This window comes from Betta splendens, chromosome 5 (assembly GCF_900634795.4).
Source record: "Betta splendens chromosome 5, fBetSpl5.4, whole genome shotgun sequence".
Classification (NCBI taxonomy): Eukaryota; Metazoa; Chordata; class Actinopteri; order Anabantiformes; family Osphronemidae; genus Betta; species Betta splendens.
In genome coordinates this window covers 17828069-17853340 of record NC_040885.2, presented here as the reverse complement: position 1 = coordinate 17853340, position 25272 = coordinate 17828069, and the positions used below count along the sequence as shown (strand labels likewise).

General features: G+C 40.9%; 4 protein-coding genes across 8 annotated transcripts in view; 3 read left to right on the top strand and 1 right to left on the bottom strand.

Annotated features, from left to right (window-relative positions):
* The window catches only part of cenpp (centromere protein P), a 49760-nt gene extending 34218 nt beyond the window's left edge, over window positions 1–15542 (bottom strand). Inside the window, exons 1-8 of one of the 5 annotated variants that reach the window (XM_029150465.3) lie at window positions 15426–15542; window positions 13644–13733; window positions 13280–13411; window positions 11883–12032; window positions 11643–11791; window positions 11413–11501; window positions 10730–10818; window positions 7705–7801 (exon numbers count right to left, since the gene is read on the bottom strand). In XM_029150465.3, coding sequence (XP_029006298.1) covers window positions 7705–7801; window positions 10730–10818; window positions 11413–11501; window positions 11643–11791; window positions 11883–12031 — 573 coding nt within the window. In that variant the 5' untranslated portion in view covers window position 12032; window positions 13280–13411; window positions 13644–13733; window positions 15426–15542. Of the gene's footprint in view, window positions 1–7704; window positions 7802–10729; window positions 10819–11412; window positions 11502–11642; window positions 11792–11882; window positions 12033–12502; window positions 12833–13279; window positions 13412–13643; window positions 13734–15425 lie in introns of those variants that run through there. The other 4 variants (XM_029150469.3, XM_029150467.3, XM_029150468.3 and 1 more) reach the window with 4 other exon arrangements.
* ogna (osteoglycin, paralog a) lies at window positions 1486–6689 on the top strand. The gene is made up of 6 exons (XM_029150475.3): window positions 1486–1733; window positions 3164–3227; window positions 3449–3607; window positions 4350–4552; window positions 4794–4886; window positions 5092–6689. The coding sequence occupies exons 1-6, from the start codon at window positions 1578–1580 to the stop codon at window positions 5260–5262; spliced, it is 846 nt and encodes a 281-aa protein (XP_029006308.1). The 5' UTR covers window positions 1486–1577; the 3' UTR covers window positions 5263–6689.
* nol8 (nucleolar protein 8) lies at window positions 13349–20003 on the top strand. Its single transcript, XM_029150304.3, has 17 exons — window positions 13349–13481; window positions 13681–13743; window positions 14023–14101; window positions 14283–14439; window positions 14781–15079; window positions 15335–15585; window positions 15818–17187; window positions 17269–17457; window positions 17532–17657; window positions 17821–17914; window positions 18039–18174; window positions 18267–18347; window positions 18477–18781; window positions 18854–18995; window positions 19253–19320; window positions 19458–19540; window positions 19638–20003. The coding sequence occupies exons 1-17, from the start codon at window positions 13361–13363 to the stop codon at window positions 19695–19697; spliced, it is 3624 nt and encodes a 1207-aa protein (XP_029006137.1). The 5' UTR covers window positions 13349–13360; the 3' UTR covers window positions 19698–20003.
* Window positions 20004–20459: 456 nt separating this feature from the next.
* On the top strand, window positions 20460–24852 carry gpr37l1a (G protein-coupled receptor 37 like 1a). The gene is made up of 2 exons (XM_029150378.3): window positions 20460–21107; window positions 23150–24852. Exons 1-2 carry the CDS (start codon window positions 20460–20462, stop codon window positions 24203–24205), a joined length of 1704 nt encoding a protein of 567 aa, XP_029006211.1. The 3' UTR covers window positions 24206–24852.
* The last annotated feature ends 420 nt before the right edge of the window (window positions 24853–25272 follow it).

The following is a 25272-nucleotide window of genomic DNA, read 5'->3' as shown; positions in this document are numbered from 1 at the left end:
AGCATTGTTAAGAGTCTCACATAATTTGTTTGCCATTTCCTAGCAAGTCTGTTATTATTTTATTGTTTTTCACATAAGTTGTTATTAATTTCTTTCCTTGCAGAAGATTTTCCAGCTTTTCGTAAATAGCTACACAAGTCTGATTAAAGGAACTTGCTCAAAAGGTTTTCATACTGTAATCAGTAAAAAAAATAATAAAATAAATGCTGCTCATGCTATATGCAAATTACTCTAAACGTGCAAGAGGATTCATTAACTGTTCAAGAGCTGTACACCATCACCTTAAACTTGCTACCAATCATTGTCTACTACACACCTTTCACCAGATCAGTAAAACATTAAATGCCTTAGGTATGACTAAACACATACAGTATCTTCCTTGAATTCTGACTAACAGTTCCAATGCTGTGCTTGGCTTGGTCCAGCCTCTAATAACAGTGGTACTTTGACTAAGCTTGATAAACACTCAACTAGAAGACACCTCAAGGTACAAGCAAACAAGGCATAGCTTAAAACAGGCACCAAATTATTCCTTGCAAAAGCAAATGAGACCCATTTTGTCTGCAACATCTTGCCAGTGGTAGATTTGTCACCATATAACAGCTAATTATAAATTAAATAAATATTACGCAAACCTTGAAAATAGTGTTATGTTGCTCTACCTACAGATAACCTGTATATATCAGGGTAAGGGCAGAAGGATGTTTTTAAACAACATTCTCATTCAAGACATCTAAACATCAGGAGGGTTTGCCCCATTTTCAAGTGCTCAGAAAATTTTTACTTTTTATCTTAGAACCTAGATTTAGGTTGTCATGCTCATACAACAAGAAACTAAATTAAAATTAAGTTTAAAGTTTAAAGTAAAATAAGTGTCACTGCGTCCGATTAATTAATTATCATTACTGCAGTGTTGCAGTTGTTCTATAATATGGTTTTCAGAGTGCTGTTTAACACATTGCTTCGTATATTCATAAAAAAGCAGACAGAACCCCATAAAGGATAGATTACCCCCCCACAGCTGCACCAAGGACCCAATGCCTTAGTGCATTATTTGGGATTTATAGAATAGACATTGAAAAAACTGTTTTTTTCTGGAGATAAAATGAAATAATGATAAAAGCTGTAGTTCTAACTGAATGAACTCCTTTTTCAATGACCTGGCAGAGATCACAGTGTTCCTTCTGACAAAAAACACTCACACAGAGGTTGACAACTTGCACATTTTCTGCTTTCACTGCAGTTTTTGCAACGTGAATTTTCTTTACACATTTAAGGGACATTTAAGAGAAAAGCCTCTCGAGTCTCTCTGACCATCTTTCCATATGTGCCACTTTTGTGCGTGTCTGTTGTTTTTTTGTATATCCTGTCTCTCCCTCTATCCCCCCTCTCTTTCTCACACACAGCAGATGGACGGTGTGTGGTCAGGGAATGGTTAAGTGCTCTGCTCTATAAACTCTGCTTTAAGAGTCTCTTGGAAGCTACTGGTTCAGCCCTTAAATAGTGAGAGTGGCTGCCGACCCAAACTCAGATTTCAAGACGAGCTGGTGTGTTGATGTCAGACTCCTTTGGACAGTATGAAGGTTCTTTTATTTACCTTTATCCTAGTACCTTGGCTGGATGCAGCCTCGTCCAGGAGGTCTGACAAGGACTCACAGCTGATACCTGGATCTCTACCTAGCAGGGAACTGAACGGATATGTCAGTGACTATTTTAAATCAAAGAAGTTTAGGGTAAGACCTCTTATTATTTTTATTTACAAAATTGAAGAATTTACATTATTATTATTATTAATGTCATTTACTGCAAAAACATTTAGTAACTTATTGTGCTAACAAAGATAAATGTATAAACACTAAATAAATTTGATTAAGAGAGGACAAACATCAAATTTTCTCTTGCTCTTATTTTTTCTCAGCACACAGTTTCAACATGTACACCTTGCTGTGTTTAACTTGAACTTGCGCCACACAAGCCAACTGTGAATCGACCGCACTAGTGCTTGGCTAACCACACTAAGCTTTTAAGACATTTGTGGATGAACCAAAACCAGCAGCAAGTGAAAAGCCAACACACAGTACAAAAAAATGACTAAAATAGAATTCATAAGTAAAAACTTCTTTTGGGACCAGTTTTAAAATCCAGTTTAGAAAGCTTTAATTTTTCCCCTGGATTGGTGTGAGGCACAGTCAGTTAAGGGATCCGTACGCTGAGATTACAATACTTGGAATGAGTACAGACAAAGAGACTGTATAACAGATTCAGTAACAGAGGACAAGCTATGTTACTAAACTGGCATAAGATTTCAACTTTCATCAAATTCACTTGACTCCTTGTTTGAATCTTCTTAAAGTGTTTGTCTTAATCATGTTTGTCTTAAAATCTCAGAAAGTCTATGAGTCTCTGCAGTCAGAGATTAAGACTGTAAGACATATTCTACAGTACTACAGGATGACAACACCTGACCATAAAGTCCAACGACGCTTCCTGGTGAAATCATATTTATTTAGAACAATACCGTCAGACCTAGCAACTGAGGACATGTAGCTTATCATCATCTTCCAGATGTGAGGCTGTGGGTAGCTGTAAGCCACAGAAAACCGAGTGGACTGCTATTTTTTACCATATCCTGGAAAGCAATGTTTGATTGTAGGACTGAACCAAAATTGGTTTCAGACAGACATCAAAACTAGAACTAGATTAAACAGAAAATGAAAGGATACAAAACATCCCAGCTAGATTACCTTGTTACTGAACCATATGATTCTACTGTTAACTTGGAGGATGTAAAACACATCCAACTAACAAAAAACATTGTTTTGTAGTTTGCAGCAAGGAAATTGTGAACAAAAAGTGAAAGGAAGCAGTCGCCAATTACATCAAACATACAGTAGCCGCTTTTGTCCAACTGCTCTTACTAATTAAAATTTAAATACCTTTATGCATAAAAACCTAGTACAGAAACAACTTGATAAATCACATGATAGTGTCAAACTAATTTAAACTGAGCCAAGTCAGTATTTGCACTAAACTGTTCCATCTTCATTTGTACTAAACACAGAACTTTTCCCAACCCGACTAAACTCTAACCCTGGCAGTATCAATGTTTTGCTCTAGCCAATGAACCTGCAAGTATACCAACAGGCCATGTTTTCTCCTGCAGAGGGCCTTACCTCCCGCTGACGAACCGGACGACAGTCCAATTACAGTTGGAACAAACACCACTAGTAAGTTTACCTAGTCAGGGCTCGGTCAAACAAGATAATCTAGGTAATTAAAATTATAGGGGATTTTTTTGGCTAATTTTTGAGCAACCTTGGGTTAGTGCAGTATGTTTGAAGTCACATTCAAAGGCAAGTTACAAATATTAATATTACAAATATGAATAACAGTGTTGGGTTTGAATTTACCAACCAGTACTGATGTTTCTGGGCTTGCTGTGTTGCAGACCTGCCCACGTGCCTGCTGTGTGTGTGTCTGACTGGCTCTGTATACTGTGAGGAGGTCGACCTGTCTTCGGTTCCCACACTGCCTAAAGAGACAGCCTACCTCTATGCCCGATTCAACAACATTGAAAAGCTCACTGCTAAAGATTTTGGTGACATTGGTAAGCATAATTTTGTACTTGAGCAAATAACACAGATCATCAAACAAAAACATTGGGAGTCATTTCAACTGGACTTCTCCTTCCCCAGCCCATGTAGTCTGCAACATACAGTAATATATCTGTTCATTTCAAACCTACTAGTCCAGCTGACACAACTCAACTTTCAAACAACCTCACCCGATGACTGGAATTTTTGTGAAAGTCTCCAGGGGTATCTGGACAACTGGTCATGGATAAAGTTGAGTTGAAATGTTATACTCCTTATCTCTAACTTTCTCAGTCTGAGAAAAGTTGGTTACAGATATCAAATTCATTCATCCTTGTTTCATTACTTAATTTATTTAAATTGGCTTCTATAGCCAAAGAAAAAGGTGAGAGCAGATTTAAAATAAATGTTTATTCTGTAGAAGATATTCTTTGAATGCAGCTATAAAATAGTGAAAAATTTGGACATCACAAGAAAAATGTCAAATTTTTATGGGTTAACTTCAGATGAGGTTCATTTAACTCTCTATTCTCTAACATGTGTTTCCTTCAGCAGGAAGAATTTTGGACCACATTAAAAACTAGTGTTTCTTCAGTCAGGGGTTGTCTTGTGTTATGTTCCTTCTTAAAGCCATTTCATAAATTTGAGAATTCATTATTCCTCTGACAATGAGAAGCTGCCCAGACCAGGCTCATGTGTTGTTTTGAATAATGTGACTATTAAACCTTAATAATAGATTATTTTGTTTGTCAACAGTAACTCTGAAGAGGATTGACCTGACAGGCAACATGATCTCAGAGATTGATGATGGAACATTTTCTAAGCTAACCATGCTGGAGGAATTGTGTTTGGCTGAGAACCGACTGGTAAAACTACCTACCCTTCCTGTCAAACTTACGTCTTTTAATGCCAACCACAACCATCTCAAAACCAAGGGTGTAAAGGCCAATGCTTTTAAGGTAAACATAATCATCTTGCACTACAGAAACTGTTGGTTGTCAAAATTGATCCATGAGCACAGATTTTGGTCTTTGTTCATGTACTAAACACTCAACAGTCTTGTTTTGTCATATTTTCTATTGCAGAAGCAAATATTTGCACATGTATTTTAATATAGGGGCAATTATACATTAATTTACAGGGGCATCTAGGAATAGCTTTAATATACAAATTCACAAGGCATACATTTGTTTTCACCAGAAAATGACAAAGCTGGTCAACCTGTTCATGGCTAACAACGAGCTTGAAGCTGTTCCACACATCCCAGAGAGTGTTCGGATCTTACATCTACAGGTTTGCACCTTTAACTATTATATAAAATATAAATAAATTGTCTTAAGGGATAACAGCTCAATGGATGATCACATTTTAAAATTTACAGCCCATAACTTTCTGTACTAAAGTACCAAATAAGAGCTAAAAAAAATTATAAGATGTATTTTACTCACTTCTGTATTTCAGTCTTTTACATTACAATGGTTATTCGCCCTTCTTACAGAACAACAACATCACTGAAGTCAACAAAGACACCTTCTGTAAGTCTAATGACACCTACTACCTGCGACTAGGCCTCAGTGAGGTCCGTTTAGATGGCAACCCTGTGGTACTGTCCAAGTACCCTGACAGTTTTACCTGTATGAAGGTACTGCCTTCTGGACGTTACCGCTGAGGAGGATTTACTATAGCCCTTTGTTGCTGATGAAACATTGTCACACAACCCAGTGGTGGAGGATACCATGATATTCTGGATTTTGGGGTGCCAGTCCGATAGGAGTCAGTTATTTTATTACAGTCAACATTTTTAACAGCCTGTGACATTGTGAGGTCAAAATGAAACCATTAACTATCCTGAATGTGTAAAGCTGAAGGAGTTTCTCTGCTACGGACTTCATCCGTTTTACTGTCTTGTGTAGCATGTTTTCATGACGACCTGGTCTGAAGGTACAACTGACTACATGATGCCAGTAGAATTGATTTAACCTCACCTGAGTGGGAAGCATCAACAAACCTACAATGGCAAATCAGTTTATGGTTTAATTTTGACCAGATGCTGCTCTGCCTGAATCAAACCAGACTAACTACTACTACTACTACAGTAGATGATCCAACAGGCCATAAGGCTTACTTATACCGGTTTGTTTACCTGAATACAAAATAAAATCTACAAGTTTAATATTGTACATTTCATACATGAGGAATACTTGACACTTGCATGCTAATATTTAGTCTTATTTCCCTTAACCACACCTTCCTGATGACAGTGACAGTGTGAGCATTTTTTAACATGTCTCATATTGTGTCTTTGTTGCATCAACATTTCTTTTGTCAGACTAATTTGTGGGAGAAATAAATGGATTGCCATGGATTCTCAGAATAATTCCTAGATCTAAATAAAATCTGGGCTTTGCTCAGTTATTGTGTGACTAAAGCTCACTTTACTAATGTCACTGTAAAATTTCGACAACAACCATGTAACCTTGTCCAACTGCAGACTTTGAGTGATGTACCTTTGTTTTTTAATTTATAGACATGTGTTCATGTGACTTGGGGAACAATGTATCTACAGTATGAAATATAGCAATGTGAAAATTACTTCTCTTCCTTTTGTCTGCTTTTAAAGTGTCTGGTTCCAAACACTTCAATATTAGTAAGTACTACTTTATACGTTATAACTGATGTGAATAAGATACTGTAGTTGTGTATGTGACATGGCTTTGTTTTATGATTATTTGAATAAAGTTAAGCCTTTTTTAATCAAATATCAAATTAAGTTTTCACTCCCTGCAAAGTGTTAGAAGGACCAAATGATATTGTCATCACCACTAGTACAATAAAAACCACATTCATTATGGCTGACAGGAGTCTGCGTATGTTTGTTTCTTTATACAGGCATGTAACACAATGTTCACAATGGAAAAATGTCAATTGGTGATTGGGCACATGGTTGCAAATGTCTGTGGTTTGTACGTGCTATACGCTGCAGCTGACAATAACTTGCAGTTGTTTAGCCCAGTCTTGACAGGCTAGTTAATGTTAATGTTTCCTTATTCTCGTTGCACAATATTGCAATAAAGTCTTACCTTGTTAAACTGAAAAGTGTGATGGACTGTATGTCCTATAAATTCATTTACCTACATTTTCATAGAAGTCTGGTACTATCCACATTACAGCAAACAGTCATAATGGGAAATGTATTTTCCATAATAGCGCTGGAGAAAATGCAAGTACAACAAAATAAGAGTGTAAAACTCACAGGCCACTATGGAAAATGTGGGTTAATCCTACTCTAACCCAGCCAACTTGGCAGAACTTTACATTCTCCAAGTAAACATGGGAAGATGTTGATTTTGCAACTGCTACATCCTAATATTCACCATGCCTCCAGTAATTCACACCAACTGCATTAATTGTTATTGTTCTGCTCTCAACAGTTTACAAACGTAAGTGTAAGTTTAATAAAGTGGGCCTTTTAGGAAAATTACCTACTTGTGTTATGTGTTGTAATGTTTTAGAAGAGGTACTACATTTGAAAAACAGTATTAGGAGATATGTATAAACAGATATAGAGTGCCAGCATTCATTTTTAAATAAATATTTGTATATTTTTAATATTTTGCACTTATTTGATCATTGAAGTCATGGCTATTAACAAATGTATGTAAAGAATCAGTTTATAGTATGTATTGTAGCCAATTAACGAAACCCCAAGCCCAAGGGACTAAAACCTTTAGCTGACCTCTAACTGGACGAGTCAATAAGAACTCCTCCACTGATGGATGAGGACGAGTCCCATCGGGGGTTAAGCAGAGGTTATAGAGGTTGATTCCAGCCTCACATTTTAGGACAGTCTGCCATTACACTGAGTAAAACACCATCTGTTCTCAATACTGAAGGAATTCAGGTTTGCTTGTGTTTATGAACACATACAAATAAGTGAAATTTCATTGGGCCAAAGAGGCATTATTTTGCTAAAATATCAGTAGAAGGAAAGAGCCAACTTTCTAAATCTCAGGTATATGGTCAGTGTGCGTGTGTAAACAAGCTCCACAGAGGGATGTGTCTAAGAAAGGGTTGAGCAGTTTTTAAAGTTGATTTTGGTAACCTCACTTACCTGAAAATGCTGGAATGTTCTTCTTCGATCATCACACCTGTCTGTGAAAGCTCTTTGAGTCCTGAAGAACAGCAGAAGATCCATGGTTTCCTCCACTCTGAAATAACATGTGGTTATGTTACAGTTAGTGCTACATCCAGCATAATTCATCCTTTGCAGCAAGTCACACCCCTATTTCTTCTTGTTTTTAAATCACCCAATGATAGTCAAATGTACAGAAAAGTTTTTTCAGAGTAGATGACTTGAAACTTAGACAGGAACAATTAGTAAATGAGCAATGCTAAACAGCCATAAAATGCTGAAGAATAAACACCAATCAAATGCAACGAATTGTGATGCAATGTGTATACTGCCACCTTTCCATCAGAACCACAATGTCTTGAGTAAATCGAGCAACCAGAATGTTGGATTGGACCATACAGGCACACAGGTACACACACCACCCCTAGCCCTGTCTCTGCTTCAACACTATTCCTTCCTTGGACCGCCTTTTATGGAGATGTTCTGTCCCAGTCATCACAAGCTGGCATGTTTCAAACTCACTCAAATCAATACACACTCAATACACACTCCTGCGTAATTGTTGTAAATGTAAACTATCATCATGTTTTAGCATGACATTAGTTAATATCAAAGGTTCAACCAAAGTTTGAGAATGTTTTTAAATTGTAAACTTGTGATTGGAGGATGATATAAATTACAATAAGAGATTCCTGAAATGCTGTACAGTGTATGTTCTGTATCACAAGCCCAAAAGCAAACAAGCTTTTTTAATCTGGTTTTCTCTGTCTCAGTGAGTCTAGGATATTCTCTTAAAGGTTTTCCAGAGTTTTCCATGGGGGCCCGGGGCTAGACGGCAGCCGGGTGAAGTTTCCAGATGACTGTTATTCCACACAGAGCTGATGGAAACATGGCAGCACCCACCTTATAATGGAGTCCTACCAAAAACACATTAGGAGAGAGAAACCGAACCCTAGTTTGATGAAGTTCTGTTAAATTGTAAAATGTATTTCCAGCTGGATGGAAAAAAGGGATCAAACTAAACAAACAACACTTCATAGTATTTAGTGTAGATTGATGGCCAATGACAATTTTAAATGCAATCTTGAATCTCAATCTCAAGTACAGTACTACATGCTTGAGCTGTAAACATGTACGTATGTCTTTTTATGCTTTTATGTCTTTCTTACATAGATTTTATCTATCTATCTATATTGTAAAAAAAATACTTAGGTCATAGATTGTTGTACATTCACATTTAACAAAGATGCTTTTCAACAAACTACAGGTGGGATCAGCACCAATGGCCCTAGAGAGGATAAGATCTGACAATGAATAGACTTACATATACAAATTTTCTTTTGGATAGTTAATGAGCAGATCAGCACTTATTCTTGCTTTGAAATTGTAGTAAAAATTATAGAGGAAAAATTAATGTCCTCCTCTTCTGGAGGATTAATGCATGCTGTTTTATTATATAATTATTTACAATCGTATTATTATTACACATATTTAGAATCAGATGACTTCATCCACCACACTGCAGTCATTAGGTGACTATGGCGGTATAGATGTTTGGTTCATAAGTTAAATTAATAGTAGATGGTCTGCGCTTGGATATCTTGCATATTACTCAAAGTGCTTTAACACTGTGTCACATTCACCCATTTACTCACGCAAGCACACATTCACACCAGTGATACGAGGCAACTTGTGGCTCAGTGTCTTTCCCAAGGGCCCTTGGATTCGAACCACTGATCCTATAATTAGTGGGCAACTGCTCCACCTTTTGAGTTGGCCAGGATATATCCAATGTGAAATCCTCCATTAGAAGCTACTGTACATGTACCTATCCTCACAGCAGATACATACTGTACCAGGTTAATTGCATGTGACATGAGGTACTGTATAATTTTAGGAGTGAAAGGTATTTTCCACTGTCCTTATAGACACAGAAAAAGAAATTAGCACAGAAGAAATAAAAAATGAATAAACTGTTAATAATTGTCAATGTTTAGCTATGATAATTCCAACCAGCTTATGATTTGGACTGTAAAACTAAGCCTTTTTTCATACACAGTCTTGGAGAAGGCAGATGTGTGTCAGAATCATTATCCCCAGTATTTTTCCGTATGTTGTTTGCCAGATTCTGTAGACTTGACCATACAATCCAGATGTGTTTGGCCTCAAACACAGAGCGAATCAGACTTTCACTCTGTGGTGCCAATTATTGAGCACAGATTCTTGTAGACTGTGGGAAGTCCATATCAGGCTATGGTGCTAGCCTGGTGAAGATGCATAAATCACTAAAGCTAAAGCTCCAAATATCAGAGAGGAAATCTTAACAGGCCAGATCCAGGACAGACATTTTAGATACACAGCAGGAACTGGTGTTTCTTTTCTAGAGCTGTTAAATCTATCCCTCTTCATCAGACCCACTAAAACACACATCTTCCCCCCGAAAGCCACACACACAAACACACCTTACCTACCACTGCTGAAGGACACATGCACAGAGCTCAAATGACGTTATGTCGTGTACACATAATGACAATAAACCTTTACAATTTAAATGATGATACACCATTCAAATGCACTTGGGGACTGTTGTTTCAAAGTCTTTCTTCACTGCAGTTTGAATTTTAAATGTGAAATATAAATACTAATGAAGAGGTTGTATAACACCACTCTGCAGGTTCACATCTTCTAGTTTAATAAACACTTCAGTTAAACAAAACAGACAACTTCATCCTGGCAGGAATAATGTTATTATACAGAACAGGGCTATGTAGACGGTGTAAATTGATGATAAGCTTACCACAGTCATTGATCAGGAATAAGTAAGAGAGTAGCTTATCCCCCAATCCACCACTCATATACCGTAATATACCCATAGCAGCACATGCTGTAAGACTGAGATCTTACTGGATATTTATTTTAATTTCAGTATGCCTTAGAACTTATGAAGTTCTGCAGAAACCAGGAGTGAGTCAGTTTAACAATTTTACTCAATGTCAGTTCTTACCCAGACAAGAAGCTACTGAAATTCTGTAAGTCTCCGGTGTCCATCACCACATTCAGATCAGTGATCATTCTCTCAGATCTCTGACTGTGCTGCAGAAGAAACACACCATGACTTACCATTAGTTAAGTTTGTTAATATAGTTTTACTATTTAGACATGAATTGCTTCAGATATTTTAAAAAAAAATGTTGCAAGGTAGATGTTAAATTTAAGGTAAATGCAGTGTTTAAGTCTTTTAATACAGCACCCAACTGCTTTCCTTTTGAGAATGTAGTTATTAAGAATAATAAAATGTTTCTTTACAATCGTTTTTAACATTGATATTCAAACATTGCTACCAGTAGAATTATTTCACCTGACAGTTGTAATGAGCTGCTGCTTAGGTCAAATGATCTGCTAAAGTCACAACTGTATGTCCATGAATCCTTGCAGGCCTTGAAGGCACTATACTGCCTTCTGCTGGTTTTACATTGCACAAGCAACCACTCTGTCGGGTACAGATGTGTGTTTCAGTGTGTTTCATGTGTGTTTCAGTGGTACATTTTCCAAGCCGCTTATTCCCTAATGCGGGGTCACGGGGGTGCTGGAGCCTAACCCAGCTGGCTATGGGCAAGAGGCAGAGATATCATTATCTCAACATATGTCAATTGTTTAAGATATTATTTGAAGAATTAAATGACACACCTTTACCTCAGTGAGCTGGAATTCCACCTGGAAGATTAGTTCAGAGCAGTGACCTGACACACAAATCTGCTGAACCAGTTTACTGCCACCTAGGACACACACACGCACCAATGTGTACATTACTAAATTACAAAATAAGCTATAAAGATATAAATGGCAGTAAACATTTTGTAACATCATGCAAAAAAAATTTTTTTTAGTCATGCATTAAAAAACAATGCATTTCATACTGCTTTGCAATGTCTTTTTCGTGCAGCTGTTCATTCTGATTCCATTCATTTGCGACTGCCACCTCAGATCCTCCTCCAGGTCCTCCACCTCCTTCTTCAGCCTGGCCAGCACCATACCGTCATCTTGTTTCTGTGCAAACATGTACAATCTGTGGCGATAAATCACAGATAGTATTACAACAATTGTTTATCATTTGGTAATTACTCATATGTCTCTGTATTGATTAAAAAAAACCTTACAGGGCATCCAGCATTTGTCCTTTGAAACAAACCGTCATCTCCTTGTCCTGGTTCTGCTGTTGGTGCTGCAACTCTGCAATTTCTGCCTGAAGATGTTGAATTTGAGCTTCCAGCACTTCCACCTCTTCAACGTTTTCCTTCTTCTCCATCCTAAAGAACACACACCACTCAACAACTTTCGATGTTTGTAAAAGTTAATGTTATTTACACTTCTGAAAGCACAATGGATCGCAAATTATTTATTTTACTCAATCTTGATTTGATGACAAATGAGCTAATAAACTCCTAATGGTAGGAATGTATAATAAGAGACAGGTGAGGTCACTACGTTGTGATAAAACATTTCACATCCCATGAAAGCATATCTAAAAAGCTGAATGGTTTAAGAGTGTCGTTGTCATTTTGTTACGATAAATTAAGCTAGGTTAGCTACCAAACGTTAGCACGGTCGAAGACGATTAGTGTACGAATTGTATAGTCTGACACACTGAGGTTGACTTGTTCACAGCAACTATATCTTTTTTGGCCTTTTTTAAATACATTGAAACATTATTTAAATACGAAACATTAATACAACAAATAGAGTGAGAATGTTTGTGGCAATTAAAACCTTTACTCACTTGATTATTCAATAATGTTTTCCACCGGTAAAAAATCCAAAACAGTTCAGAGCCTCGCGCCCTCCGGACTGCACCACCTTTCATGACTCAGGGGGTACAGCGCATTTCTAAGACATTGTTAAACGTTGTGTCTTGTGTGGTATGGCCATAAATTGCGTAAATATGTATATACACCATATTTAAATTTAGACACTGTTGTCTCTTATTGGTAAAATTAGCTTCATTATACAAATGTCCAACGTGAAAACATCAAAATTCCCTACATAACAAGTTGTAGCCAACCAGGAGATGAGGCTAATCTAGAACCATTTATACGAATTAAAAGAAAGAGCGTTCATTTTTGACTGAATCAATGTTAGTTATCTTTTCCATTCGTAACTACATTGATATTGGATAGTGTTTAACTTATAAGCCTAGCGTCATTTTTATACTGCTTATAGCTGAACAGCAACGGAACGGTTTTGTTCTGGGGAAACAAATACGGAAGGAAACACAGGCAGGACAGGACCGGACAGAGTTAACGGTTACACAAGCTGGTTACATGTGAGGCAGATGCAAGGTAAACATTTGTAGATTCCTTTGATCCATATGCTGGTATACGGATATATAAATGTTTATAGTTCTAGCCTTCTAGATCCCAGAGGGACCCAATTGGGTCTGCATGTTATGTTTAAAGGTTGTCTTTCTATTTAGTCACAAGGGGGTTAAAAATGGCATTGTATATTTTTTCGCACAACTACTCATTGATTATTCAGTCAACCTCTTGGACACACTTACAATCATGTGCTGTCACTGAAACCGTATAGTCATCATTGTTTGACGTCTTTACAGTGACAGTGTTGCCGTCGACGCGGAGCAATGCGGCGACTGTATGTTGGTGGGTTGAGCCACTTGATCACCGAAAAGGATCTGAAAGATCGATTTGGAAAGTTTGGTAAAGTGGAAGATGTGGAGCTCAGGACGAGGAAGGACGAGGACGGTGAGGAGTCAAATACACAATAACGTTTAGAATTGAAAACAGAACAAAGCTTTAGTAATACAACTTAAGACAATAAACATGTATTTACAGTACTTAATCCATAACACAACATAGTTGTTACTAAATTAGGTTTTCAAAAAAACATAATTCTCATTTTCTGACCTTTTTAATGTGTTCTACCTGTTGTTGTTCTCTGCAGGTGTTCCTTACAAAACCTTTGGCTATATCAACATTGACATTTCAGATGTTGACCTGAAGAAATGTAAGAGAACAGAGTTGCTGCATTTACTCTCGAGACTGTCAGAAAAACCTAAACAAATTAGTGTTAAAATGTAAATATTTTCCAGAATTTCAGACCGAATCATGTTCACATTGGATCCACATTTGTGACTTTGTTGGTTATAACCTCAGGCTAGATTTAGAGTTCAGTACTCTGAAGCTTTGTTTTCTCATATCTCTGCCACTGTGTAGCTGAACCTTACATATTTTGTCTGACATTTAATTAACAGAGCAGATTGAAATGTTTATGTTTCCTCTGCAGGTTTGACAGTTCTGAACAAATCCAAATGGAAAGGAGGAACTCTGCAGATTGAAATGGCCAAGGAGAGTTTCCTTCACAGGTAAGGCCATGTTCAGCTCAGCATTAAAGCTTTTGACAGTCAATAGCAACCCTAAAAGCACATTAATGTATATTATTTATATGATCTAATATCAACACCTGTTCTACTTATATAAAGAAACATTACTAATATGTGACTAATACATTTTCCTGAACTAAAGTTTGTGGCGTTTGGCTCTTAGGTTGGCTGAGGAGCGACAGGCAGCAACAGAGCAGTGCCTTAAGCCACCTAAAGCTGAGGACAAGCGACAGAAGCTGCTGGACTCTCTAAGCAAAGCTGGTGTGGAAAACTTCACCATGAAGGCTGCGGTGCCCGGAACTGAAATAGCAGGGCACAAGGTTGGGTCATGTGCTGCTTTCTGTTTTAACATCAGTGTGATTAAATTTGTTAGACAGAGCGCAAGATAGTTTGTGTTTAACTGATAAATACAAAGACAAACACCAGTTTTAAACTTCCAGTGTTGAGAATATGATAAGGAATATGAAAGCTCAAAAATAACCATAATGGAGTACGTGAATACTGGAAACATCTATGAAAGATAAAACTTGACTATGACCTTTTTAAAAATAAAAGTCATATGAATTATTCGCCTTAAGAGACATTTTTGGTTAATCATGTTATAATGATATACTAGGCTGTAAATTAAGAATTTTCTGTCTCCTGGTTCCTCTGGTTTTAGGACTGGATAGTCAGTAAATTTGGACGAGTCCTCCCTGTCCTGCAGCTCAGATGTCAGAAAGGCAACAAAGCTCGAACTCTAAAGTATGATCCGTCCAAATACTGCCACAATATTCGTAAGCTGGACCGGGATGCAACAGTCGAGCCCACACCTGTGACCCAGCTCACATGGGAGGTACAGGGAGGAGATGATGACATCAGCAAGAAGAGGCGGGGAGAGTTCCCTCCATATCAGCCTCCAAGACCCAAGAAGAGTCGAACAAATGTGGTTAACTCTTGTAATACTGCGGCTAAAACCAAGTAATGCTTTCTTTTGATGTTTTGTCTTTATTATTAATAATTTCAATTATTATTAAGCACTTAATACAGTATGTGGGACATGCAGTGTAAATACCATAGGTGGAATGATCTAGGAACTTTCACATGAATTAATCAACTTTTTCTTTATTTAGATTTAACCTGTTTATATTTATTAAATTGATGGTTTTCAATTTAATCAAGCATAATTCTAAATATCACAAGAAGTCTAATGACTATTTGTTGTTCTTTTCTCAGACCTTCTCAGATTGTTGAGGCTGTCAATCCCACTGAGGCTCATCGTTTCAAAAATGGATTTCTCCAATCAACCAACCAAAGAGCAACTCACAGGAGGGGGGCATATTTGAATGACGGTGACGTTGATTCTGACGAGGAGATCCGCAGGCTGGTGGAGGCTCAGCAGATATCCCATAGTGCACTGCAACAGGTGTCTGAGGATGATAACCTGGAAGTAGTTGGATTCGATTACTTGAAGTCAGGAAAGAAAGGTGACATATTTTATGCAGAATGTGCCCACTGTGGAAAGTGAAACTTGACTCCCAGGTGTTGTTCATTTATTAGCAGCTTTGTGTTGCTCCTATAGGGTGTGAATTTCTTACTTCTTTCTTTTTGAATTTCTACTGTAGGGAAATGAAAAAAGTAATTATGATGAGAAATAATAAAAATATAATAAGTATACAAATGTCTTTTACGCATGCCTTTGTGTTTTTGTAATTCCAGGTAGGTCAGAAGATAAAAATGAGGATGACTATGATTCTGCAGACACAGATGAACTGTTTGCATCAAGAAAACCACCTCCACCACCACCACAGAAGAAATCAGCTCCACCAATACCAGAACAGCTCACAGAGAATAACACAGACCGAAGAAAAAAAAGACTGAAGAGGAAAGGTAAAGCTGGAGGCCAAGAGGAAGATGAGGAGGATTTATTGGATGCTGATGAAGACCTCACATGCTGGAAATCTTCAACCACAGTGCAGAGAAGAGATGCTTCTAAACAGAATTGCCAGACAAAAGGTGGCATTTCTGAAAAACAAAGTAATGAAATGGCAGACCTCCCTTTGTCAGAATCTGACTTTAGTGATGATGAGGATGAAGATGAGGAGGAATTAGATTCAGATGATTCCTGTTCAGATTCTGATTATGAAGGTATGTTTTCTAATGTCACCCATCTGGAGATCTCTCTGGCTGATTTACAGAGGCTGGCTGAGGAAAACCAAGAGACCTCTGATACTACAGCTCCCAGCATCCTCAGCACCGGTCTCGAACAGAAAACCAACCTCCCATCTGGTCCCACAGAGCAACCAGCTCCCAAGAAAGGCACGTTGCCAGAAGACATCCTGGCTGCCATTCTGGAAGACAACAGCAGTGAGGATGAACAGGGAAGGAAGAAGGGGAAAAGAAAAGGTGTCATAACATCGCTGCCTGCCTTTCAGGGTACGAGAGCACTGAACCAGGGATTAGACGAGTTCATGAAGGCACAGAAAGAGCAGGATGAAAGAAGAGATGTCAAAAAACAGAAACTAGACTCTGCTGCTCAGCTGAACCCCAGAGCAACAACCAGCGGAACCACCAACCAACAAAAACACACAGAAACTAAGAAGACGCCAGAGAGCAGGCATAAAGATATGGAAGAGCAGAAGAGAAAGGGAGATGTGGTGAAAGACATGCCTGCTACTAAAGGCTTAAAAGGAACTCCATCTGAAGCTGAGACTGTTTCCTCCTCGAGCAACAGTAGTAGTGATGATGATGGTGAACATGGTGATGAGAAGGAAGGCGGGAAGTCCCTTCAGGCTGCTGTTACAGCTAAAGCTTCACTTTTATCCTCCAGCTCTTCCTTTGAGGAAGATGAGGAAAAATCTACTCAAGATCCTGTGAAAGCTGCACCCTCCACTGCCTCTGACAGTGACTCTTTCTCCAGTGATGAAGATGAGAAAGAAGAGCACAGTCTTCCTCGCGTGTCATTAAAAGCTGAGGATGAAGAGGAGCAGCAGAGGAAGGCTAACATGAGGAGGCTGGCCGCCGTCCAGCAGAGACAGAAAGAAGCTGAAGAACACAAGAAGCTCATCCAGGGAGCCTTGGCCAACCCGGTGGGTGCAGAGCGTGTGACTTTAGTTGCTGAGAAATGCAGATCTGAGTCTGCAAACTCACGTTTTTTTATTCTCCATTAGGATGCCCAAAAAGCAGGAGCAGGGAAACACATAGTCTTCGGCTCTGATGATGAGGATGATGAGGAGGAGGTGGAGACAACGTCAGAGATCTCTACATCAAAGAAGCCCCTCTTTCAGGAAGGCCAATCAGACGACGATTCCACAAGTGATGAGGCACCATCCAATCAGAACAACAGAAATATAGAGAAAGTGAGAAGGTTTTGTATTGTCTGCTTTTATATACATGAATGAATTTTGTTTAAACTGTCCATTTGTGTGTTCAGGAGCGTCTGAAGCCGTCGGGTCCTCAGCTGTTTGGTGGCAGTGACGCTGAAGATGATGGTGATGAAAAGGAAGATGGCGGCAGGTTTGACATAAGGCCCCAGTTTGAAGGTCGAGCAGGACAGAAGGTGAGAAACCTATAGATGGGTTCTGTTTTGCATTTATAGGCCGGACACATCATCTGCACAGGATGACACATGAAGAACTGGATAAGATAAAGATAAAACCTGAGAATGGAGGTCTGTTATTGGAAACCTGCCTCTGATGTTGTTGTTTTTTTTCCTTGCCCAGCTGATGGAGCTGCAGTCTCGCTTTGGGACAGACGAGCGTTTCCGGATGGACTCGCGTTTCCTGGAGGATGATGAGAAGAAAGACGAAGAGTCGGGTGAGGGCACAGCTGTGGACACCTCATTCCAGTCTTATACTTAAACAGAGCAGATCATATTATTTCCAAAAGTGCGTCTCCTGGATGATTTTTAATGTTCATGAATCCCTCACTGGCGATTTAGAGGGGAAGGACAGTATGACGCAGGACGATGAAGCTCTGGAGCAGGAGAGGAAGAAGAACCTGGATATCCTACAGAGCGTGCTCGGCAGCAGTCAGCAAACCAGCAGCAAGACTTCCAGCAAAGCTAAGACCTTCAGGTCAGACACGCACACATGCACAGCGGGACCACAACAATAACACCTGGTATTTACTTGGAAATAAACAGCATGTCGTAATGTGTGTTTTTCAGAGATGTGTCAAGTCTGCATTATGACCCCAGCAAGGAGGAACATGCTGCGTTTGAGACCACAGCTGATGAAAGCAAGGAGAGGTAAGAACACACATACTGACCGTATAAAACTGGTATATACGCTTTCTGTCCCACTTGAGTGTTATTAAAGTTAAGGTTATGAATCTTTAGGATTTATAACCAAAACCTGCTCCATCATTGCCTTTACAGCAAGTCTGCCCGAAAAAAGAAGAGAGAAGAGGCTCAGAAGCTCCCAGAGGTTTCTAAAGAGATTTACTTTGACGTATCTGGTGACCTGACGACCATGTTTGGTCTAACAAAGAGTGATGTCCCTGGACAAGAAGAGAACACAACCTGGGACCAAGAGAAGGAAGAGGAAGCTGGAGGGCAGGATGAAGAGCCGACCCTGCTGTCGTCTGCTCCCACGGCTGATCTCAATGCAGATAAAGAGGAGTCAGCTGGATTTAAATTTTCATTCTTTGGAGATGACACAGAAACAGAAAATAAACTGACAGGTGAGTTAAATCTGAAATAGTAGGTACTATTTATTTCTCCAAATTAAAAAGCGTATGTGTTTAATTTGGAAGCTGAGTACAAGGTGGAGAGCATCCAGACGCCAAAGGCATCATGGCAGCAAGACCCACGTTTCCAAGACAGCAGCTCAGATGAGGATGAGGATGAGCAGGAGGAAGAAGAGGAGCCAACCAGCACTGCCACTAAAATGAGAGAGTGAGAAAAATCAATATAGTTTTAACTTTACTGCCTTGTATTATTATTATTAGTTATTATTAATATTAATAGTAGTAGTGTTAGTAGTAGTATTCAAAGAGTCTGTCTAGTGTGTTGGGATAATAACAGCACGGTCACGTGACTTTTTTTTGTTGCTGTTCTAAAACACACTTTAAAATCAGCTGAAAGTTCAAATGCAGAGACTTCTGAATTTGTAAATTTCATTTATATGTTGTGTGTTCCTGATCATGTCACAGGGAGGAAAAGGAAACTCCTTCTAAGGTGAATCTGTTCTTCTTCCACCCTGAGGACATCAGATTGACCGGTAGGACAGAGGCCTTGTTACTCTTCTAGTTTTTACACTTTGCAAAGACAGAACATTTTATAAAATGTTTTTGTGTGATGATTTCAGAGTTTGCTTTCGGTTTAGTATAATTCTCAACTTTGCCTTCTTTCTATCAGAGGGCCCCCGCTTGTTCTGTCGCTCTACTCAGCTGGAGAATCAGAGGGAACAGTGGGAGGAAAGGAGGAATGAACTCAGACAGGTTTGAAACATTCATAGTAACATGTACTACTTACCATCAGTGGTTCTGTCTCTTTACAGTAGTACCAATATTTGTGCCTTCTCATTTGTGTTCACAGGAGTACCGCAAGAAGCACAAGAACGCCCGGAGGAAGCTGAAGTCCTCCCAGCAGCGCTGAGGATTAAGGGACATGAAGTCAATGTTTCAGTTTGTGTTCTTGATCTGGATTAGAAAATGACTTGACAGATTATTTGTGATCCTTGGTGCCATTTTTCCTCAGGGAGGAAGACGACATGGCAGCTAAAGACCACAGATATGTTTTATGTTTTCTGAATAACTGATGAATTTATATATATGTAAAATACTGAGAAATCTTTTGTGGTTAGTGATCTATACACCAATGAACCATTCAGTTGGAGTCAGCAGCAGAACAAAGAAGCAGAAATAACTGCATGATCAATAAAATATAAAAATGACTATGAAATTTGTAATATATCTGTTTCTTATTATTGAATACTTTACTCGTGCCTTTTGAGCCAGGTTTGATTGAAATGTTTGAGAAATTGTAACTTTATCTTTAAAATGGTTAATTAGTTATTTAACATGTTGACATTAGACGGTGTTTCCATACTGTGATATTTGCAGGTGTAACATTAAGTGTGAGTGCCTAGAAAAAGTAGTTTCTTAAAAGGTGATACTTCAATTTGAACTTGAACTTTTACTTACGCAGTAAAACGGCCGCTTTGTTTCTTATTTTGAAAGCGTTAACCGACCGGAAGCGGTGCTGCCTTCGGTTTGGCCCATAAGAGGTTCTGCTGAAGTGAGTCTCCATCAGGACCAGAGGGAGGTCGCACTGTCTGATGGACAGCTTCCAGTTCGGGACTGAGAGACGAACCGACAGCTCGGCCCGGTTACGTTTAGTTCTGCACTAAAAGAAACAATGAGCGCTGTTTGGTTCATGTTGCTTCTGTTTCTCGGGAGCGTGGAGCTCCGCCAGGTCCCCCGAGACCCGGAGTTCCAGCAGGGACCGGAGGGAGCCGGTGGTCCGCCTGCGGGGAAGGAAAAGCCCCTTTCCACGGAGAGGTCCTCCGTGGACCGGCATGAGGCGCCGACAGTCCCCAGCTCGAAGCGGGTTCCGCGTGGGGCCAGAGACGGGGGCTTCAGAAGAAGAGACCCGCACCCTCCGGGCGGTCGCGCGCACCCGCGGCAGTACGACGACCCGAGCGGTTTCTTCACCACACCGCGGAGCGAGCGGTACCACTCTGCGCTACCGGCCAACGCCTCCTCAGCCCGCGGCCCGGGGCTGCTCAACCCGCTGTTCCCCGTCACCGACGGCTCGTACTGGGCGTACGCGGTCATGCTGCTCGCGCTGCTCCTGTTCGCCGCGGGCATCGTGGGGAACCTGGCGCTCATGTGCATCGTGTGGCACAACTTCTACCTGAAGAGCGCGTGGAACTGCATCCTGGCGGGACTGGCCTTCTGGGACTTCCTCGTGCTGTTCTTCTGTCTGCCCGTGGTCGTCTTCCACGAGCTCACCTCGAAGCGGTTGCTAGGAGACCTGTCCTGTCGGCTTGTGCCTTATTTGGAGGTGAGCAAAAGTTGAAGGTGCGCGTGAGGTTCGCTAGGCTTTGTGCAAAAAAGTTCCGTTTTTCAACTTACAAACGCTGTTTTGAAATAAAAGTTCCGTTTACGAAAAAGTTTTCTGTAAAGTTTTCTTAATACTTATACACATATAAAAGAGTCCAATCCATAAATACTGATGGACTTATTAAATAAGCAAAAATATATACATAACTGTCTTTTTTAGGTTAACATTATGTTTCCCACCATTTCACCGTAAACATAGTTATACTAATACTGGTTTGTTCGAATTTTGGTGAACAATTGCTTTGTATGAGAGTCCTAACATGGACACAAATACTGAAACAAGGCTTCAGTTTGCAATGACCTGCAGATCTTGACACTAATAAATGAATAACAGAAAACATGCTTATACTTAACATAAATAAATATTTTAAAAAGCTGTATATAAACAATATTTTAATTATACATATCTACCCAAAGTAAGTGTACAGATTACAGGCATAAAACTTGTGTGATCATGATGAACTGAATCAAGTTGTGGTGAACTTAACAGCAGCTTCACTTCACTGCCTGCTATAAAGACACAAACAGTTCTGTGATGAATGGACGTTTGTGTCTGAAGCTCCTCAGCTTCACTCTGTAACACACGTGCTGTTATGGACTGTTTGGTCTGTTCACTTGTCTGTTGCCCGCAAGGCTGCATCAAGAGACAAGGAACTAGTCATCAGGAAATGTGATGTTTATTTACGTGTTCAGCGTATAAAAGCTATCTAGAGCTATCTAAAAGCTAAAAAGTCTTTTTCATGAGAGAAAAAAACCTGATTGATGCTTCTAATGAAAACACAACTGCCCCAGTTGTTGCTGGAAAGACAGAGTAGTGCTTTGTTCAAATGACTAATACACAAGTAAAGTTTAAGTGTTGTATGAACAGTATTTCATTCAAAACACTATAAAACAGAGAAAAGGAGCTCATTTAGAACAAAAATCTAAAATTGTAACTAATATAAAACAACTTTCCTGTAAGAAATTGTACAAATTCAGGCAGTTGTGCGTTATCAGGAAAATTTATTTTCTGTAGAAAAAGAAAATAACAAAGAAGAGCAAAGACTGTCAGAGTTTAATAAAGGACGCGAAAAAAGTAAAAACCTAGTTGAACTAAGGTCAGTCACTTTCCTGAACACCAAATGTGGATTATTGTATTAGTTAAAGTATTTAAGGACCATGAAAGCAGGCCGGCTTCCTGTCCCGGCGCCGAGCTGCCGTCCTGGAGGCCCAAATCATCAGCAGAGCGAACAGTTGTACTCATCTGTGAACAGCTTGTATGAAGTGCTCTTTAACACGGCTGGGCTGTCTGCACTTGTGTTACCTATTTGTATGTTAATTAACAAATTCATTGGACGCTAATTAATTACCGTTTTTAAAATGCTGCTCGGCCGTTTCCACTCTGAGGCCGCATTGAACAGGTCAGGCTGCCAGCTGCCCCTCTGCTCTGTTAGTTCAACTATTCTAATGCTAATGAGAGCTGTGTTAATTACCCTGAGTTGTGTCTCAACTGTTTGAGGTCATTAAGCACGCACAGAGGGAGGACTAGTTTCTGTAATGATAGTCCAAAACCACACATCGTAACGTGCACGAGGCGCCAACAACTGCTGGTGTTGCAGCATAATGGCTCCCTCTTCCCTGTGACGCCCTTTGTTTCCTGTTCCTGTTTCACTAAAGGCTGCTTCTTTTCAGTCTGGGGTCTTTTTAAATGTAGGTTTGGGCAGTTTGTCAGCATAACAAGGCAGAGGAATGTCTCTGGCGTGTTCTTGTAGCAACAAAACACTCTCCGGTGCTCGATTTAAACGGAGTGGAATTACCAGGTCGCGTCCGTGTGGAGTCACAGCAGCAGCACGAGTCAGCGCCACTCAAGCTATAATGAATAAAATCTTCAAATTGAAATTGAAAGTAACCCAATCATCCCCGATGACACTACAGACTGTTCTTTATTGGCTTCCAGCTCATGGAACAGCCTGTTTCATCGTTTCCCCTTCGTCTCTCCGTCAGGTGACCTCTCTGGGCGTGGCCACCTTCAGCCTCTGTGCTCTCAGCATCGACCGCTTCCACGCGGCCACCGGCCCCGGGCCCGTTCAGGCGCCGAAGGTGGAGCCCTGTCGGTCCATCCTGTCCAAGCTGTCGGTGGTGTGGCTGGGCTCCATGGTGCTGGCCGCCCCCGAGCTGCTGCTGTGGCAGCTCCTGCAGGGCACGCCGGGCGCGAGGGCCCCGTCCGCGCCGGGCGCCGGCTCGCTCACGGCCGCCCTCAGATCCCGGACGCACGCGCTCCAGGTGGACGTCTGCGTGCGGGAGCCGTGGGCGGAGCTGCCGGAGGGCGTGTACTCGCTGGTGCTGACCTACCACGAGGCCCGGACGTGGTGGTTCCTGGGCTGCTACCTGTGCCTGCCCCTGCTCTTCACGCTGGCCTGCGACCTGGTGACGAGGCAGGTGTTGGCCCAGCGCCAGCCGCAGAAGCCCGGGCTGACGAAGGCGACCAGCAGATGCTCCTCCTCCTCCTCGTCTTCAGCCCAGAGAAAGCAGCAGGCGCGGGAGCTGCGGCTGCGCTCCACCGTCATGGCGCTCACCGTGCTCTACGTCTCGTGCAGCCTGCCGGAGAGCGCGTGCAGCATCGCGCTGGCCTACGTGTCGGCCTCGGCGTGGGCCGCGCTGCCGCCGCTGGCGCTGCCGGCGCTCGGCCTCATGGGACACTTCCTGCTGTTCGCGCGGTGCGCGGCGACGCCGGTGCTGCTGCTGTGCCTGTGCCGCTCTCTGGGCCAGGCCTTCATGGACTGCTGCTGCTGCTGCTGCGAGGAGTGCCTCCCCGACGGCGGCTCCTCCTCCGCCTCCTCCGCCTCCACCGCGGCCGCCTCCACGCTGTCGGCGCCCGCGTCGGCCTCACCGTCCTCCCTGTCGCCGTCCTCCCTGTCGCCGTCCTCCCTGTCGCCGTCCTCCCTGTCGCCTTCTGGCAAAGACGAGGTCGTGAAGGTCACGCAGGTTGCCCTGGCGACGGAACCGGCGGCCCGTGATGGGGTCAAAGACGGTGCCGTGGCTATCGGGACCCCCTGCTGAGGACCTGAGCGAATCTGTCACTTGATTACATTTGTATCAATAATAAAAACACGGCGGCGTCACTGAAAACAAATCTGACAAAAAGACAGGAAACCCATTTCTTTAAACACTGTGGTCAAACGTATGTGGAGGTGATTCTTAGTTAATGTAACAGGTGTAAAGCCACTGACGACTAGTTTTTATGGTGATAACCCGCACACACAGTAGATAAAGTCATTACTGTTAGATACAAGTAAACCTGCAGTAATCTCAGTGTGGACTGATGTTGTAGACTTGATTATTATGTGTAATGTACAGTCTGATTTTAGTGTTATTTGTGATGGATTTAATCCACTTGTAGGAATCATTTCTCAGTTTACATTTTATGTGTAGTATTTCATATTCGCCTTCGAGCTCCCTTTACTGTAGAGGGGATAATCTGAGTTCAGGGACTTTGGAACCAGGACAGTCCACCTGAAAGTGAAGAGACGTTTGTTTGTTACTGAACAGATTTCTTCTGACGCCGCTGTTTCACTGAGGCGTTCGCTGCAGCCACGCGCTGAACACGATTTGCTGAAGCACTGGTTAAACGTGATGAGATGACGCACATCAAACCCTGTGACACAATTCAGTTTGTTTTGTTTTAGTAAAGTTCATATCTGAGTGTTTTATTAACTGGTCTCCGTTTATGTTGCACACAGCGCATTCGCTTTCACAGGAAACTCACACATGTCTCTTTTAAACTGTAAATCATGACTTGGATCCAGACCTCCAAAGTCAAAGCTGCTGTAACAGTTAAAGAGTTAAACTGGTAAATAAGAGAAACTTAAGAAAAGTTTCTTTAAACAAAGAAAAGCAAAAGAATGTGGGAGGTTTCCACTAAACTTCTACTACCACTAAACCTTCTCCAGTTGTGTAAAGTTATATTACATCCAGTGAACGTCTGATTCCGTCACTGAGTGAGTGATGTGATGCGTGTTTGGGCTCCGCTGGAAGGAATTTTGGTCCCGACACCCACGAAGGGAGGAAGCCGTCCAGGCCTCGCTGTGACTGCGCGGCTCCTTTTTGTTATTATTCAATTATTGAAG